The sequence below is a fragment of the Danio rerio genome, chromosome 1 (genome assembly GCF_049306965.1).
Source record: "Danio rerio strain Tuebingen ecotype United States chromosome 1, GRCz12tu, whole genome shotgun sequence".
Lineage (NCBI taxonomy): Eukaryota > Metazoa > Chordata > Actinopteri > Cypriniformes > Danionidae > Danio > Danio rerio.
In genome coordinates this window covers 62,587,501-62,605,424 of record NC_133176.1, presented here as the reverse complement: position 1 = coordinate 62,605,424, position 17,924 = coordinate 62,587,501, and the positions used below count along the sequence as shown (strand labels likewise).

Sequence of the window (17,924 nt, the reverse complement as noted above, 5' to 3'; positions counted from 1 at the left end):
ACAAGGAGAAATTCAAGCCAAGTCGTCTTTATTTGTCTTCATGTTGATTTGATGTATTGACAGTTCTACAGATCAGCTGTTTATCACGCTGTTCTTCAGGATCTACTGCTGCTTCACTAGACAGTCTTCCTCAGCTTTATGAAGTCTCACTGAGCTTATCAACAGCTTTATATGACAGGAACATGAGTTTGACTTTAAAGTGAATCAGGAGTTGCTGAGATGTTTGCTTCATTATGCTGACATATTTCCAAATGGAATGTTATTGAGTTGGGGGCGGAGTCGTAGTAAACTAGTGGTAAGGGGGCGTGGCTACGAATATTTTTTCTGTAGTCAAGCTGACGTCACAAAGCAAATCCAAGCAGATGCTCAGGTTGAAGATAACCAAAGCGAACATTTCAGTTTCAGTGGATTCACTTGTGCTCATCGTTAACCTGCAGAACAACATCAGCTGTTTCCATCCTCTCATGTTTATGCTCATTTTGGATATGTGCATTAAAAATGCTTGCTGGAAACGCCAAAATGCACATTCAAAAAAGATTATGCACACAACAGAGTAGCATCAACGTTTATCCAATAGAAAATGTGTATAAACGACAATGAGAACACGTTTACTGAATTCAGTCAGCTGAGGAGATGATGCTCTACTGTGCAGCACTCAGGGAGATGCTGATTTATCACTGATGATGAGCAGATATTTCAGTTTAATAATGTCTAATTCACATCTTTGGATGGAAACACAGCTAATATGCTCTAGCAAATATATATTGTGAATTTAGATTTCACACAGACTTTATAAATCATCTGGTCCTAAGTCTCATCTGCTTAAAATATACACTAATATAGTGCTTCATATACTATATGAAACTGTGTCTGTTAGTCAGGGGATACAGCTCACCTCCTCCAGCATCCTCAGGTGTGTGTGTGAGTGGGTGTGTGTGTTTGTGTGTGTGTGTTAGTCAGGGGATACGGCTCGTACCCTCCAGCATCCACAGATGTGTGTGTGTGTGTGTGTTAGTCGGGTGATACAGCTCTCTCCTCCAGCATCCACAGGTGAGTGTGTGTGTGTGTGTTAGTCAGGGGATACGGCTCGTCTCCTCATACAGCTGAAGCTCAGCACCTTCATGATCCTCACGCTGACGTGCATGACTCCGCCCAGGTTGTACAGCATGTGGTAGAAGGTGTGTAAGGACAGGTCGCCGGAGTCGTCTGCGTACTTCAGCGCCACGATGGGTGTGTACAGAGGGTTGGTCAGGCTGCGGAACGGCGGACGCGGAGACTCGATCACCTTCTTCGTGACCTTCAGAGATGGTGAGATTTCAGTCACATCATCAGCGCACTGTTATTCGCTATACAGATATAATACAGTTATATCCAGTGTTGGGGCAACGCATTACAGTAACACCAGTTACGTCTACACTTTACTAAGTAATGAGTAATGCATAACTTAAAAATAGTAGTAATAGTATTTGAGTTACTTTTTAAAAGTGAGTGTAGGAGATTAAGCCTCAGCCAGGTAAGGGAAAGTAACTCAAAGTAACATAATGGATTACTGACCATATAAAGTAATGCTACGGGGGTTAAAGTCCCTGGCGTATGGCTGAGATCAATACCTTTTATTACATTTGGCTTGCTAAAATGATAAACTCCCAGGAGGGGGTAGAAATAAGGGGCCGTGTTATTTACTTTCAGAAGAAGGTTGATATTGGGAGGGCACGTAATTAGAGCTGTAAAGCTTAACTTTCCGATTTTAGGTGCAAAATCTAATCTGTTGGTGACAGTAAATAGATTAATAGTTACCAAACAAGTCCACAGAGAGGGAGGGGGTGATTGCCGGAATCGGGAAGTCCCAGAGTAAAATGAGAAAATATGATAGACTGGTGATTTAGAATTTGGAAAAGTCTTTACACTGTTTTTATCTGTAACTTTCCCCAACTCTGGTTACTAGAACTTTCCAAATGAATAATCTCGTGTTGCTCCAGCTGTGTGTGTCTGCTGTTGTGTTTGTGGATATAATGGAGAGTTGTTTGTGCTTTCTGACCTTGGCGATGTCCTCTGGCGTTTGTCCCAGGCCCTGGAAAATGTTGACTGAGGTGGGCAGATAGCAGGTCCTGAAGTGGTGCATCGTCTCTGGGTCAGTGTTGGGATACTCCTTCTTGGAGACGTCATCATACATCTTCATCTCAAACTCAGTGTGTACAGGCCCGGGCTCGATCATCGACATGCTGACACACAGAGAGAGAGATACACACTAGACTCTCTTAGACAGAGCTCAGGCTGAAGGAGCTTTGAATGGTCAAGAACTGCCCACTGCACATGCAGCTCAACTCCTTGTTCAAGCTCTTGTTCTCTCCAGACTGGACTATTGCAACTCTCTACTAGCCGGGCCTCCAGCTAACTCTATCAAACCTCTTCAGAACGCAGCAGCACGAGTGGTCTTTAATGAAGCTAAAAGAGCACATGTCACTCTGCTGCTCATCCGTTTGCACTGGCTGCCAGTTGCTGCTCGCATCAAATTCAAAGCTCTGATGTTTGCCTACAAAGCGACTTCTGGCTTTGCTCCTTCTTATCTGCTCTCACTTCTGCAGATGTATGTGCCCTCCAGAAACTTGCGTTCTGTGAATGAACGTCGCCTCGTGGTCCCATCCCAAAGAGGGAAGATATCACTTTCGCGAACTCTCGCGTTCAATCTGCCCAGTTGGTGGAATGAACTCCCTAACTGCATCAGAACAGCAGAGTCACTCGCTGTCTTCAAGAAACCACTGAAAACTCAAAAACCAAATATTTTATTTTGAGAAACATTTAAAGTATTTTGGAGCAGTAAATGTGTCAGGCTAAATAGTTAAATGATTGTCTTCTGCTGTCTTCATTAGTTTCTAAAACCCTGATTTCATTACAATTTAAAACAGCATCTTTAGAGATCTTTTCTGCTGGAGATACTGCTATACTAAAAAAACAAAAACAAAAAAAGCAGATAAATAAAACGGTACTCACACCTTAGGAACGGAATTACAGAAATTTTTGGCAGTTTTAAAACCTTGACTTCACCAAACCACGGTATACCTTGAAACAGTTATCATCCCATGCCGTGTTTATGTTGTGTAAATGTCTACAGAATCACAGTCTGAGACGCCGCTTCACATCATTCATTCTCTAATCTCTCAGAAAGTTATGTTTATTCATGAACACTGTTATCAATATCAGCATCACAGCTTGTTTATACACTCAGATGTGTTTCCAGACGGGCTGATGAAGATCGCTGCACACTCGACTTACAGAAATCCTGTATCTTTAAACCAATCAGTGGACGACTGAGGATCTGTGTTATCCAGAAAAGTGTGACAGAGGGCGTGTCTGAAGTTTGGGCTGACGCGATCGTCCTAGCAGGGTCAGCCAATTAAATTAGTCAGCAATCGACAACTGTCTGAGCTGTTGTTTTAGCATACAGCGATCTGATTGGCTGACGCTTCCGTCAGCGCTTGAAAAGTTGGGAATGTCCCAACTTCTGCAGTGAGCAACGCCTCTGAAGCAGCGCTGACGGATCCACAATGCAGTTCGGCAACACCTGACGTCACCTATTCACGTGAATGGTTGATGCTGACGCCTCGTGTGAATAGGGCGTTAGCCACAGGTCTGTGCAGTGCTCGGCGTGATGTCTGAGGCTGAAGGTTATAGCACACTGAATCTGAAATATTTGTCTGTAATGTTTGCATGTTAAAAATAAAATTAACCTCACATTATGTCAACAGTGGCGTAGCGCAAAATGCGGAGGCCCCCCTGCAGGGATCACTGAGGGGGAGCAGGAAGTGATCACAAATTGAGGAGTGGGGAAAGGGGCGGGGTAGAGCGACAACGCGAGGAAGCCTTCACAAACTGAGGAGCGATCACAAACCGAAAGCGGTGAGAGCGTCAAAGTAGCCAGAAGTCATTCATTTTTAACGAGAACCGGCGGCGAGGAACAGCGCGGCGCATCTTCTCCCGTGTGGGCGTCGAGGAGAGTTGAAATCAAGTCAACTTTATGGTATGACGCGGTTCGGCGGCAAGCAATCAGAATGAAGTAGTCCAGCGCTTGAGAGGAGTTCAGAGAACACGTACAGACCTGTGAACTTTGGTTCCGACCACAGTTGTTCCCTAGAGTTTGATTATTGAGGTCGCCGGATTTTCAATTATTGAAAATGGCGACAACGTGGGTCCCCTAATCACGCGGGCCCCCTGCAGTGCGTGCCCTGCGGGCCTGTCCACTATGCCACTGTATGTCAATCATACTGCCAGACTGCCTCTGAACCTCATAAACAAATCAGAATCGGGTTACATTTGTCTTCTTTTTTTCCAGGTTTTTGTTCCCTAAAAAGACGTTTTGAGAGGTGTTTTCAGGGCTGCTGTACATGTGAAAGGCAAAATCCAAAATGGTGCTGGAGAACTAGTCTACCTGCTCTCGCAATACAAAGTCTTTCATGAAAAGCAAAGTATGGGATATAAAGACACGACATACAAGTGTGTCTGGGTACCTTAGACAAACTGCCAGCCTCTGCGCAGGATCAATCGGTTGACAGAATTTGGTGATCTTCTTTCTCAATATGTGGTCCTGGCATCGCTAGCGAAGTACACAAGCTGAGCCGTGGCCATCCTGAAATAACAGCTGCATGTGTCTGGATGATCCCGCAGCTCTTTGATAATGATGGGAGGATGGGATGGACCCCAGATTTCCTCTTTTATTAAGCTGGAGGACAACATCATCTTCCCTACCACAGATTTTGTGTTGTTTTGTGCATTATTTTGGACCCGGTGTGCAGGGTTTGTGTGCGTGACTAATGTTTCAGATTTGAATATAGAAAAACACATGAAAGTTTGGGCCGTCAGTGTGCAGAGACCAGACACACACTGCTGCTTAGATAAGTGTCATCCATCTGTCCACAATCGGATGACTGTAAGTACAGGAGTAAACATGCCAGCTCATCCGCTCTGGGTCTCCTCCAGAGGAAGTGGAGAACACACTGCATCCCTCCTGCTGTCTGTCATTCTGTGTTCAGCCTGAGGGCCTTCACTAAACCTCTAAAACAAAGCAGATCGATCTATATCCAGCCCTCAAATCTGTTCAGCATGAAGACACACCCTCGTCTTCATCACACACACTCTGTCAATGTGCAGGTCACTGTGATGCAGGTGTGTGTGAACCCATGCTGAGATCTGACTCACGTGACGTTGAACTTGAGAAGCTGCACGGCCAGACTCTCACAGAAGCCCTCGATGGCGAACTTCGACGCGGCGTAAACGTCATTAAAGGCCACACCTGAGAAGAAGAGCAGCACAGGGCTGAGTGTTTATGAGCTCTGAACACTGAGCGTGTGTGTGTGCGTGTGTGTGTGCTCACCCTGCAGGCCCATCACGCTGCTGATGACGATGATATGTCCTGAGCGCCGCTTCTTCATGTCCGGCATCACCTCTTTAATCATGCGCACCGCACCGAAGAAGTTAGTCTCGAACACCTTCATCATATCATCCAGACTGAGACCCTCCACCGGGCCCACCAGACCCACGCCAGCGTTATTGACTACACACACACAGATCAGGATCAGCGGCTGGTTAGTAACAGCACACACACACACACACAGCACAACTGTAGATTATCTGAACAGATAGCTTCACAAACTGATGGACTGTTTGGAGGAAGTGTGTGTGGCGACCCCTGCTGGTGCAGTTGAGCGTCTGCCTTCTGTGGCTCAGATTAACTGTCAACCTGAACACTAAATCTCTAATTCTGTGATCCTAACCTAAGCATGGATGAGCACAATCCACTGGAGGCTGTGCGTGTGTGTGTGTGTGTGCGTGCGTGCGTGTGTGTGTGTGTATGTGTGTGTGTGTGTGTGTGTGTGTTTCACTCACTCAGAATGTCTATATGTCGGTCTTTGACGCTGTCAACACACTGTCTGACGGACTCGTTGCTGCAGACGTCCAGTGTGCACACCGTCAGTGTTTTCCCGTAAGTGTCTCCCGCAGCACACACCAGCTTATCCTGACGCTTCAGGTCACGCATCGTAGCAATGACTGAACACACACACACACACTGCTGGATTAGAGACTGATACACACACACACACACCACTGACTGATCCACATACAGTGCATCTGGAAAGTCTTGATAGCGCTCGACTTTTTCCACATCTCTTTATGTTGCAGTCTTATTCCAAGATGAATTAAATTGCTTGATTTCCTCAACATTCTACACACAATCCCCCATAATGACAATGTGGAGACAATGACAATGTTTTAGAAATTGTTGCAAATTAATTAAAAATAAAAAGCTGTAAAATCACATGTACATCAGTATTCACAAGACTTTCTGTATATGATGCCACAGGCTCTGCACACCTGTCTTCGGGAATGTTTGCCCGTTCCTCTTTGCAGCACCTCTCAAGCTCTCTCAGGTTGGATGGGAAGTGACGGTGTGCAGCCATTTTCAGATCTCTCCAGAGACGCTCAATAGGATTTAGGTCTGGGCTCTGGCTGGGCCACTCAAGGACATTCACCGAGTTGTTGTTGTGCCGCTCCATTGATATTTTGGCGGTGTGCTTTGGGTCATTGTCCTGCTGGAAGATGAAGCGTCGCCCACAGCATGATGCCAACACCACAATGCTTCACTGTAGGGATGCTGTTAGCCTGCTGATGAGCGCCGCCTGCTGTTCTCCACACGTAACGCCTGGCGTTCACTCCAAACAGTTCAGTTTGAGTCTCATCAGAGCAGAGAGTTTAGTTTCTGATGCTCTGAGAGTCCTGCAGATGGTAAACTCCAGGCGGGGAGTGTCTTCCGTCTGGCCGCTCTACCATACAGACGCCTGATTGGTGGATTGCTGCACAGATGGTTGTCCTTCTGTAAGGTTCTCCTCTCTCCACAGAAGAATGCTGGAGATCAGACAGAGTGACCATCGGGTTATTGATCACCTCCCTGACTAAGGCTCTTCTCCCCTGATCACTCAGCTTAGATGGCCGGCCAGCTCTAGGAAGAGTCCTGCTGGTTAAACATCTTCCACTGACTGATGATGGAGGCCGCTGTGCTCACTTTCAGAGCAGCAGAAATGTTTCTGTGACCTTCCCCAGCCTTCTGCCTCCAGACAATCCTGTCTCTGAGGTCTACAGACAGTTCCTTTGTCTTCATGCTTGGTTTGTGCTTTGTCATGCACTGTCAACCCTGGGCCCTTATATAGACAGCTGTAGCCTTTTCAGATCATGTCCATCAGCTGAATTGAGCACAGGCGAACTCCAATGAAGCTGCTGGAACATCTCCAGAAGGACCAGTGGAGACAGAATAGCTGAGCTCAGTTTATAGCTTCACACCAAACACTGTGAACACTGATGTACAGGTGATTTATCAGCTTTTATTCTTAATAAATCTGCAACAAATTCAGAAACTCTTTCTCCACATGGTCATTATGGGAGATTGTGTGTAGAATGTTGAGGAAATCAATCAGTTTACTCCATTTAGGAATAAGGCTGTAACATGAACACATGTGGAGAAAGTGAAGTGCTTTCAATACTCTCCAGGTGCACTGTACACACCTCTTATTGACACACACACCACTCACTGATACACACACACACACACACACACACACACAGTGACACACATGTACTGTATAGGTTCAGTAAGTTCAGCAGATGACGACTGACAGATTAAGACTCTGACAGTGATGATCCATAAACCCATAATCACTCTCGTGACATGATGTAATGAGTGTCTGTGTGAGTGTGTGTGTGTGTGTGAGTGTGTGTGTGTGTAATGTGCTGACGTGTGTTACACTCACTCAATGCTATAATCAGGGATAGAGGGCAGCTCAGAAGACACACGGGTCAAACCAACAATGCTCTCAAGCATCAAAACAACAGCAGTGGACACACACACACACACACACACACACACACTGACACTAGTTTATATGTGCACTCTGCTGATATTCAGATCAGAGATGACTTTAGATTATAAGGGGGTCTTTATTGCTGCCCGCTGCTCTACACGTTTGACATCATCATCTTCATCTGTGTTTTCACAAATCTTCCTGTCAGCCTGATGATGAGCATTATTATCACTCATATTCAGCCTTTACAGCTGAGCCTCCTGAGATTTCATCTGTTCTCTGTGTCAAATCACAGTTAATATCATGTAAACACACACATGCACACCCACTCTATCTCTAACACATGTACACTTACATAAACACTCTCTTACACATGTAAACACACATACACACTCACTCTTTTATACACGTAAACACACATACACCCCTTTCACAGACTCTCTCACACGTGTACAACCATGCATCCACACACACATTCTTACAAACACACACACACACACACACACACACACACACACACACTCATATGTCAGTGAAGGTCTGTCATTAGTCAGATCTGACCTGATCTATCAGCAGTCAAATGAACAATAATAACACATATAAGAGCACTGATATAGTTTTCTGTGCAATCAAACTGTTCTGAAAGGCCTTCAGTCATCAGTGGTTATTATATCAGCATCGTTTATTACGGTGCTTTACAGGCGCTAGGACACATTTCTCAATACTCGGGTCACTTTTGCAGAACTCTTCACACAATTCTATATATAAAGTCATTCTTCCAGAACACTAGCAAAGGCTGACAGCCCACACACACACACACACACACACACACACACACACACACACACACACACACACACTGTCACCCACAAAACAATGAGCTAAACACACAAGTGTTTTCCTGTGTAAAACAAGCACACATCTCTGTTTCTAACTGCAGCATGTGTTACTGGAATCAATCAGGCATGATGCAGAACTCCTCAATCTTTTATGTCCTGAATTTATTTATTAAATTCCACAATACAGGAGTTTGTCTACACACATCCACTGATGCAGACACAACAGTAATGCTGATCTGGCTGCTTAAACTGCGCTTTTAGGTGTTAATGTGTTTCAGTAAATACTGCTGTAGAATTGTGCTGTCTTCTTCAGTTCTGCATGATGACCTGGTGTTGAACAGTTCTGAGAACAGTAGTATGTGAGCATGTGCTGTATGTAAGGTTACACAGAGTTTGGGCAGTTGTTGTGTCTGAGTGAGAAAAGACTTGATGAGATTTGTCAGATGTAGTCATGAATGTATTTTAATGCCGAAACACAGTGATCATCGATCCTCAGTTTAGCCCACAGAGAGCTCTGCTGTGCTCACAGTGTCCAGAGTTCTGCTGAAGTGTTCTGAGTATCGAGACATGTGTCCTGCGTGTTCTGGAAAACACTGCATCCTTCATTTACTTCATCATCATTAGCATTATTCCAGTAAAGCAGTATGTTTACAGGCTCATCATAGCTGCAGTTCAGGCTCCGCGGTGTTCACAAACAGAAGTCCGTTAATAACCGTTAATTAATAACTCACCGTAATAGCGCTGCTGCTTGTCTCTGGCGAGCATCACGGCGATCCCGAGCCCGATGCCGGAGGAGCAGCCGGTGATCAGCACTACTTTTTGCCCCGCGCTCGCCATCGCCGAACCGGAGAACTGACCGGAGAACCGGAGCCTCAATCAGCAGGCGGGAGCGCGCAGGAGGACACGGCACGCGAACGCGCACGGATTATCCTGACTGAAGAGCCCGCGAGCTTTACATCAAGACGGTCGGTGATGACGCGTTTCACGCTCGTCAGCTTCTTAAATCCTCCACCGTTTTTATATTAGGTTTGTTTAAACCTACACAGACGTGTTTAACCCTATATAGACATGTATAAACATATACAGACATGTTTACATCTTAAAAACTCATTAAAAAATAACCGTCTATGAGGTGTCTGTAATGTGGCTTTTTGGCGGGACGGTCCATTTAACTTTCTGTAAAATTATAAATTTAACCTTATTACTACTGCCGATTTACACTCTCACTATTTTTTCCTTTGAACAAATAATAATTAAAAATCGTTTAATTTCATCTTTAATGGAGAAAACAAAGAATATTCAATTCTAACAAGACATTCATTCATTTATTAATTTTAATTTTGGCTTAGTTTACCTGGGGTCACCACAGCGGAATGAACTGCCAACTTATCCAGCATATCTTTCACGCAGCGGATGCCCTTCCAGCTGCAACTCATCACTGGGTAACACCCATACACTCAATCACACACATACACTGTGGACAACTTACCTTGCCCAATTCCCCTATAGTGCATGTGTTTGGACTGTGGGGGAAAGTGAAGCATTTGGAGGAAACCCACGCCAACACGGGGAGAACATGCAAACTCCACAAACACCAACTGGCTGTAAAACTTAACCTGGAATAGTTGACGGTTCATTCTGATGTGATGAGCCCTGATTAATAAAGGGGAGTAAGCGGAAAAGCAAATGAATGACTGAATCTATTGCATCACCTACATAAATCACACATAATTACTGATTTTGAAAAGCCGCCCTAGATTGACAGATGATGGCCAAATGATTACTTTTTTGTCATAAACTATAGAAAAAAACAACTTGTCAAAAAAAGATTAAACCCTGCAAACAGATTAAATACAGTAATGGAGAACTCATGTTGTCAGAACAGTGATTTTTTGTATGTGCAATATAAATACAGTCATCAGAAACGAGTCACTGTACAGTGATGGACAAAAATCAGACACAGGGTGCGAATTACAGGAAAGATTGGGGGGGGGGGGGATCCCCTAATTAACCTTATCCCACTGAAGGACGTCAAAACAAGAAAACAAGATGGAGGGATCAGTGCTGTAAACTGTTAAGACATAGTTTGCTTTGATCTGTTTCTTACATAATGTTAATTATTAAATTAGATAATAGATAATATAATATAATATCTGACCACCCCTATAACGGTTCATACCATAATGAATGAATAGTCGCGCCAATCAGTTTATGCGGGAAAATATTCAGTCACTCAGCGGCCTGATCTGCAGACAGAGTAAGTGTTCACAAAATGTCGTGTAAAATCGGCGTTTCTATAGCTTATATGGCTTTAAAGTATCCTAAAACTAGCTGCATAGATTATATTATTAAACATGTGCTTGATCATGGAAGTTAAACAGTAAATTATAAATAAGTTCAAGCTCATCTGTCTGTTGGTGCAGGAATGCAAGTGTCACCGCTGGTTTTATATCAATAATGTCCACACAAATAGCCGACCAGATAGGACAGAATACACTCAATATCCCTCACACCACTGAAAACCTCAACAGCTATGATTTACAATTCAATTAAATATGTAAATGTGATTCACTGAGGCATATTATACAAACTAACATTGCCGTAAAGATGATGGACCCCTCTGATGATCGGCGTATAATTCCACCCTGAGTGTAATGTAGAGTGAGAGTGAATGGAGCGCCACCCAGCGGCCGAACACAGCAGTGCACGCAACGCCACACTTCACTTCAACACACTTGATGATCCTTTCAAACCATCACACATCAGGATGTAACCATTCCAGTCTAATGTTTAGTGACAAACTTTAAGCAAAATCTGGAATGTTTCTAGTCCAAATATTAAAAAAATTCTCAAGTCAAAAAGTAACAAGCAAAATTATTGTGTTGTTTTCGGCAAAAAAAAAGAGTCAAAATGAAGTATGTTTTTCCTGAAAATGAGCAAAATAATCTGCCAGTGGTGTAAGCAGAGTTATAATCTTATGTCAAAAGGAAAGACATGATTATTTTGGTGGTGGTGCAATAGGTAGTGCTGTTGCCTCACATCAAGAAGTTCGCTGGGTCAGTTGGCATTTCTTTGTGGAGTTTGCATGTTATCCCTGCGTTTGTGTGGGTTTCCTCCGGGTTCTCCAGTTTTCCCCCACAGTCCAAACACATGCGGTACTGGTGAACTGGGTAGGCTAAATTGTTCGTAGTGTATGAGTGTAAATGAGTGTGTGTGGATGTTTCCCAGAGATGGGTTGCAGCTAGAAGGGCATACGCTGCGTAAAAACGTGCTGGAATAGTTGGTGGTTCATTCCGCTGTGGCGACTCTGGATTAATAAAGGGACTAAGCTGAAACGAAAATGAATGAATGAATGAATGAATATTTTGTCCACTCCATAGCTATATACCCTGCATATACTTCCTGTCCACCTCACAGTGAATGCAGCCAACCAATCACAACAGACTGGGTCTTCAGACCAATCACAACAGACCGGGTCATCAGACCAATCACAACAGACTGGGTCATCAGACCAATCACAACAGACTGGGTCTTCAGACCAATCACAACAGACCGGGTCATCAGACCAATCACAACAGACCGGGTCATCAGACCAATCACAACAGATTAGCATCAGGGGTTTGGGTAAAGTGACTGGCTGAACAGATCCTATGGCAGTCGTTAGGATAATGAGGTCTGCAAGATAACTGCATATTAACAAAGTGTTTTTTGTTCTTGTGTGCGTGTCAGCCTGTTGTTGGAGACCCCAAAACCAAACCATGACCTTTATACTGCATGATAGAGCCTCTTTAAAACCCACAATAAAAGCCTGCCTTGTACATGAATAACCCGTTAATGAAAGTAAAGCAGATAGGACATCAAGACCTGAAGAACATCCTTACACTCGCTAAAGCAGCGAAACACTGAGAGAGTAAACGAGAGCGAGAGCGGTGCTGCTGGGACATGCTGATCTCACTCAGGCTTCAATAAAAGTTTACATGCGTTCACATCATCACATCACTCATTCACCGCTGTAACAGCTTGTCTTTCTCTGCACGCTAAATCTGCTGCTGGAGCAGGTGAGCAGAGCACAGGTCAAGATCAGGGTCAGCTGCAGGGGTTGACCTTCGACCCCGCCCTTACAGAATCACACTATTTTGGCATTTCTTGGAGAAAGCAGCCAAAGAGAGGCTCATCACTGTGATGGAGTGTGTGTGTGTGTGTGTGTGCGCGCACACCCTAAGGCTCAGTTCAAGCAGGAATTTGGAATCTGCCAGAGCACATTTTATTTTATTAGTTGGGCAGCTCGACATCTTGTTCAAGCATGTTGATGTGTGTGTGTGAGGCGGCTGGTGATCTGGTGTGCGGTTAGACGAGTTACAGTTGGTATGTTTCATTATAAACACGTCATTTATTAATGATAATAATTCATTCATTTTCTTTTCGGCTTAGTCCCTTATGATAATAAGTATTTTTTATAAAGCAATTTACATTTGAACTGAAATCTCAAAGTTCTACAGAGGAAAAACTCAATGAAATAAAACAGAAAGACGAGCTAAAATCAGAGACCAACTGAGAATTGCTGAAAGACTTTTAAACATTAAGAAACAAATGAACTATTGTATGAGCTCTACGTCTCTGAATACACTGAGAGACTATTGACATCAAAAATCAAAAATCTTTCTGAAATCAAGACACAGCTGAAATAAGAATAAACTACACAGAATGTGACGACTTCATGACAGTTAAGTACATCTCTACGCTAAAATAAATATTCCACGTAAAATAAGATAATAATGTGAAGACGTTTCATATTTAATTTATGAACACATTACATTTGTGTTCATTTATTACACGTGTATTTTATTCACTGTTCATGCAGTGTCTATTGCTTTAGCAATACTGAAACTCAAGCCAGTAAAGCTCATTTGAATGTGAATTATAAAGAGAAAGTCTAATAGTTTCTCTAAATTGTGATAAAAGAAGTGAATCAAACAAAACCACTGCATTTCCCAACGTAACCCACTGCATTTCTGCACTGCAAAAGTAGGAATTTCAAGCTCATTCTGAAAATGTACATCTATATATATCTCTGAAGAGCGCCAAATACGTCCCAGGAGCTACATTTTTTGCAGTTTTTGTCTTTGTGAATCCACCAGAGCCTGCTGTGTGCGCTTTTCGAGATCTCAAACTTCTCTCGCGAATGTGCTGTTCTCACATAAATCCACCAGAGGCCGCTGCCGACTGACTGAGTGACTAACCGATCGACTGACCCAACCTCCTCCTTCCCTAAACCCAGTCTATTGTATTGATTCACCCGCAAATCCACTTTCCTAAACCTAACCAACAATTTTAAAAAGCAATCCAGAAAGAGAAAAGTCCTCGCCTGATTTTTACCACGTTTTCAGATTTTACCACATTTTGTTTTTACCACATTTTCTGTTTTTGTCTTACCTGTTTTCTGGAACCGTTCTTCACCAGACTAGAACCCTGTCACCGTAGTCAAGTGCTCTCTGCGTCTTAAGTCCACTGATGTACATGGCGAGCCAACGGGACAATCTGGTAACAGCGGTAAAGCTGTCTATACGAAGGTAAGCGTTCAGCTGGTAAGTGGGAAAAGCAGCTGCGTCATACCGCCCCTAGCGTTTGCTTTAAAGATGTAATGCAGCCATACGCACCTCTGGCTACATAATTCTGGATCTCCAGAAATGTATACGGGGCTACATTTTCTGAACTATGTTGAATTTTTGCCAGATAGTAAAAGCAGTGATGCTTGATGCACTTTTATATGCTAAATGTGTGACTGACATCTGTTTGAAAGTCACTAAGAGGACAGATTTGTATGCAGATTTCCTGATTGATGCACATTTAGTGATGGTAAACGTTAAAGCAAATGTCATCAATAATTTAGCAGTGTTACACAACACAACAACTACAGTCATATAAACAGATGATGTCATGCTGTAGTTTTCTCTATTAAACTGCAGTACAGCACAGCTTACTGTAGTAAAACTAAAGGAATTACCAGAGTTCATCAGTTCACTGTAGTTAATGCTGCAGCATAATGGAGTGTTTTACTATAGTATGATTCTGTTTACTGTGCAATACTACAGTATTATTTCATGAGGAGAGAGAGTGATGTGTATGAGGAATCAGCAGCTCAGCTCTTCCTCAGCATTGCTGTAGAGAGACAGAGAGAGAAGAGACTTAGTTTTTACTTTTTAAGTGAAGTTTATTTATAAAGTAATGTCGAGAGGATCATGTGCTTATGATTGATCACAGCTGGTGCTGCATTATCCAATTCTTGATTGACCAATCAGACTCCTTCTCTTCTAGATGGGTGGGCCAGTGGTTAGCACTGTTGCCTCACAGCAAGAACATCACTGGTTTTAGTCCTTACCAAGCCAGCTGACGTTCTCTGTGGAGTTTTCACCTTCTCCCCGTGCTCACATGGGTTTCTCCCAGGTTCCCCGGTTTACTCCCACCGTCCAAAAACATGCAGCTTAAGTTAATTGACTAATCCAAATCAGCACATAGACATGCTGCTAGTCAGTAGTTATCTCTTTAGAGCGATCACTATCTGTTCATTAACTACTACAGCAGGAAGTTCTCCAGATTTGCCTGAGCTCAAACTCCCCTCTCGCCTTGCAAACGGGAGGGAGCCCCAGGCTCGAGGATCTTATGACTTCAGGTCTCTCTACCAGGACAGCATGCCAAACACGCTTTATAATCAATCATCAGCTGAGGGTGAACTCTTGAAACCTCTTTAGTTTACATTAAATCTTGAAAGGCAAAGACACATTTTACACAATGTCACAAAAGCATCCGATCATCAAACATCACCAGTCGAAGTATAGCGTGTTCTCTTCACACAACGTACACAAAGCTTCATTCACACACCATTTCAGTTTAGATTGACGTACATTTCCTGAGAGCTGACACCGTTTATATTCCAATTAATGCTTCATTTAAACAAGTCAATAACAGTGTCAAAGTCTCCATCACTCCCAATCAGTAGCCTCTCTGCACGTTTACCAAATGGACCAACAGCAGTACACCTCTCTGTGTTCAGCAGAACATTCACACCCGCAGATACACAGTGCATTATTGAAAACAGCACACAGCATTCCAATTAAACTTCACAATGAGCATTCATGAATGCAGAGGACTTTCATAGAAGAGCCGCCGTGAAGGAGCCACATTCTCAGATATCATGAAATACCCTGAGACAGAGAGAGAGAGAGAGGGAGAGAGAGAGAGAGGGGGGGATGAGGTGAGGTGGTGCGGAGCTGCTCCAGTCACTCAGTCTGTCGGTGGATGAAGGTGTTGGACTTTTTTTCTTTCTTTCCTCCTGGTTTTTTTGTTCTCTTCAGGTGCGCACACACATACGCGCACACACGGGTGCCGAGCGGTGCGCTGCTGCTAACGGGATGAAGATGAAGAGTTACCGGATTAGCGGAGTTTCCTCGCTGCTGATGGCTTTATTCCTGCAGAACACAACACTAGCAGGTACAGCACAGCTCTACAGTCCCCAGCTCAGACACCAGGAGCACAGACATTTAAAAATAGATGTCTAATAGATGTTTAAACATAGGCGTCTCATCTAAAACCAGGCAAAATGTGGACTGTCAGTGAAGATTTAACAGACAAAACGAGCCCTAATGTGATGAGATGGACAGGACTGAATGACTGCATGTGTGATCTGTGGATCTGATGATCTGAGTGTTTGGGCTGTTCTTCTATACGTCTGTTAGATTTTCACTGATATCCTGAATTGAGTCTTGTTTTAGTCAAGACGGCAGTGTTTAGATGTCTGTTTAATTGCTGTTAGTTAACATGTGTCTCCTCACAGCGCTGATCATCACACTGCAGAATTACAGTAACTACATGTAAATATGATGTTGCAGTGAAATGATCATTCGGTCAGCATTATATTACTGAATATTAGTGAATCTTTGCCTGAACATTTTTCCAGTCTGTTCTTCTGATGATAAAGATAGTTTAAAGAGTTATGCATATCATAAAGTACAGTTCAGGGAACTCATATTATGTCAATAGGATGTTCTAAGTAAGATTATTCATTTATTTGTAAAACTGGATGGACGTATAGATAGATAGATAGATAGATAGATAGATAGATAGATAGATAGATAGATAGATAGATAGATAGATAGATAGATAGATAGATAGATAGATAGATAGATAGATAGACATTTATATAGATAAACAGATAGACAGACAGATGGTCAAGCATGATATCAGATAGTCGAGTATGAGTCCTGTATATTGGCTGTACAGTAGACTCTCTTTGCGGTGTGTGTGTGTGTGGGTTCTAGCTTCATTAGCTCAGCTCTGGTTCTGCTGGTCTGGAACTGATCTTCTGTTGCAGCTGTTTCTCATTCTGTCTCTGCGTCTGCATGTTTCTGTGAGCTCATGCATCCCCACACACACACACACACACACACATACACACACACACACACTGATGCTGAGACTGTCCTTGTGTCTGGACCGTCCTGAAGGCAGATGTTCAGATCTCAGCGCAGGCTCTCAGGGGCATCAGGTGTGTGTTCATCAACTCTCAGATCTGCAGAGGAAGAATGAGGGCGCTGGGCTTTTCCACACATTCCCAACACGTCTGAAGCTGTCCGGCGTTCCAGAGCGCTGCGCTAAACACTTTCTGCTGCTCCGTCTGCTGCACAAATGAGTGATGCAGCGCAGCATAACCCTGCTCCTCTACAGCTCTGATCTGCAGCTTCAGTCTGCTGTAATTCACACATTATAAGAACACTGCTTTACACACACTGTGTTGCATCCAGGGGGGCTCCTCAGGGCTCTGTCTGGGCCCGAGTGCTGTTTCCTCTTCACATGCTGCCTCTCGGTTCTGTTATTAACCAGTGCCTGTTCCATTGTTGTGCTGATGACACAGTTCTGTCTGCCCCTCAAATGAAACACAGAGATTCTGGATGAGCTGCATCAGTTTCACCTACAGCAAAACACAACTGATCATCTGTAGACCTCAGGGTCATCTGTTACTCCTAATCTACAGTTTATTGTGCTGTGCTCAGCTGAGAAGCATCGACTGAACAATCCAAGAGTTCTGCTTTACCATGTGCTTTACTCTGTGCTTTACCCTGTGCTTTACTCTGTGCTTTACCCTGTGCTTTACTCTGTGCTTTACTCTGTGCTTTACCCTGTGCTTTACTCTGTGCTTTACTCTGTGCTTTACCCTGTGCTTTACTCTGTGCTTTACTCTGTG

The 17,924-nt window shown here is 43.6% G+C and overlaps 2 protein-coding genes across 4 annotated transcripts in view; one reads left to right on the top strand and one right to left on the bottom strand.

Moving 5' to 3' along the window:
* Positions 1 to 11: 11 nt before the first annotated feature.
* On the bottom strand, positions 12 to 9,599 carry rdh8b (retinol dehydrogenase 8b). Of its 2 annotated transcripts, none has more exons than NM_200788.2 (6): positions 9,418 to 9,599; positions 5,881 to 6,042; positions 5,369 to 5,548; positions 5,194 to 5,287; positions 2,039 to 2,222; positions 12 to 1,297 (listed from the first exon to the last, which is right to left on the bottom strand). In NM_200788.2, exons 1-6 carry the CDS (start codon positions 9,521 to 9,523, stop codon positions 1,070 to 1,072), a joined length of 954 nt encoding a protein of 317 aa, NP_957082.2. In that variant the 5' UTR covers positions 9,524 to 9,599; the 3' UTR covers positions 12 to 1,069. The 2 variants fall into 2 exon arrangements, 1 of the variants encoding a protein (NP_957082.2); XR_012391082.1 differs by lacking the exons at positions 12 to 1,297; positions 2,039 to 2,222 and adding exons at positions 2,770 to 2,944; positions 4,097 to 4,276 and having other exon boundaries at positions 4,506 to 5,287; positions 9,418 to 9,560.
* A 6,362-nt stretch (positions 9,600 to 15,961) lies between these two features.
* The window catches only part of col5a3b (collagen, type V, alpha 3b), a 37,267-nt gene continuing 35,304 nt past the window's right edge, over positions 15,962 to 17,924 (top strand). The window contains exon 1 of one of the 2 annotated variants that reach the window (XM_017355997.3): positions 15,962 to 16,174. In XM_017355997.3, the coding sequence (XP_017211486.1) occupies positions 16,096 to 16,174 (79 nt within the window). In that variant the 5' untranslated portion in view covers positions 15,962 to 16,095. 2 annotated transcript variants of the gene reach the window in all.